Source organism: Quercus suber, unplaced genomic scaffold (assembly GCF_002906115.3).
Source record: "Quercus suber isolate HL8 unplaced genomic scaffold, Cork oak 2.0 scaffold_654, whole genome shotgun sequence".
In the NCBI taxonomy this organism is placed as follows: Eukaryota; Viridiplantae; Streptophyta; class Magnoliopsida; order Fagales; family Fagaceae; genus Quercus; species Quercus suber.
In genome coordinates this window covers 32,684-34,035 of record NW_027070095.1, presented here as the reverse complement: position 1 = coordinate 34,035, position 1,352 = coordinate 32,684, and the positions used below count along the sequence as shown (strand labels likewise).

General features: G+C 45.1%; 1 protein-coding gene across 1 annotated transcript; it reads left to right on the top strand.

Annotated features, from left to right (window-relative positions):
- The first annotated feature begins 325 nt into the window (after positions 1–325).
- On the top strand, positions 326–1,297 carry LOC136064266 (uncharacterized). Its single transcript, XM_065765803.1, has one exon. The coding sequence runs from the start codon at positions 326–328 to the stop codon at positions 1,295–1,297; it is 972 nt and encodes a 323-aa protein (XP_065621875.1).
- Positions 1,298–1,352: the final 55 nt, after the last annotated feature.

The following is a 1,352-nucleotide window of genomic DNA, read 5'->3' as shown; positions in this document are numbered from 1 at the left end:
TGCAAAAAGAAAACTTGTTCCTTCGTACTCTGATGAGGATTGGGATGACGAGTAGGATGTCACTTATGAGCAAAGGTCTCAAACACCAATCAGTGAATCCTTTTCATATGAAGAAGAGCACCGTCGCAAAAAGCAACCTCAAAGCCCATCACGTGAAGGGGTGGGAAATGATGCTATGAGCAGGGCTCTGAATCAAATCTCTAGGTCACCCTTCACGCATAGGATTGAAAGAGCGAGACTTCCTCGGCATTTTAACCAACCAACCTTTACCATTTATAATGGTAGAACGGACCCTGTGGAGCATGTGAGCCACTTTAATCAAAGGATGGCTGTCTATTCCAGAGATGAAGCTCTGATGTGCAAGGTCTTCCCCTCTAGTCTTGGGCCAGTTGTAATGAGGTGGTTTGACAGCCTGAAAGCAGATTCCATCAATTCCTACCAAGAGCTCACTCAAACTTTTGGTTCACGTTTTGTCACCTACCGAAGAGTGGCCAGGCCTTTGTCTTCTCTGCTATCCTTAAGCATGCGTGAGGGTGAGACCTTGAAGGCGTACTCAGATAGGTATTGGGAAATGTTTAATGATATGAAGGGTAACTTTGATGCAATGGCCCTAGATACGTTCAAGCTTGGCCTATCTACTGACCATGGTTTAAGGACGTCCTTGTCTAGTAAACTTGTTACTAACATGCGTCAGCTTATGGACTGTATTGAAAAATATAAAAGGGTTGAAGAAGATCAGCAGCAAGGGAAGGGTAAGGACAAGGTAACCCCCCAGGAGAGGAAGGATTTCAGGTCGGACCGTTACAACAACAATAAGCCACGGAGAGATTTCATTGGGCAGTCGGGGTCAACAAATGTTCAAGCAGTCAATACAGTGTTCAAGGAGCCAGTCCACCAAGTTTTGGAAAAGATCAAGAATGAATCATTCTTTAGGTGGTCGAGTAAGATGGTAGGGAATCCTGAGAGGCGCAATCACAATCTCTATTGTCAATACCACAAAGATCATGGGCATACCACTGAAGATTGTAGAAGTTTGTGGGACCATTTGGACCAATTGGTTTGCGAAGGCAGGTTGAGGCATCTCTTGCATCACTCTAGTGGCCGAGAAGGTCAAATGAATTCTGAGTCCGGGAGGAGTGATTCTGCGAAACCTCCATTAGGAACTATTAACGTCATTTTCACTGCACCAGGAAGAATAAGGTCTTGGCCGTCTAAGGTTATGTCAGTAGCTCGGTTACTAACAGGGACATTGGTCGAGATCCGAGGAGCGCTAGACCAGCTGTCCAGCCAGTTTTAGGCTTTTCAGACGAAGATAAAGTTGGAATCATTCAACCTCATGATGAGCTTTTGTA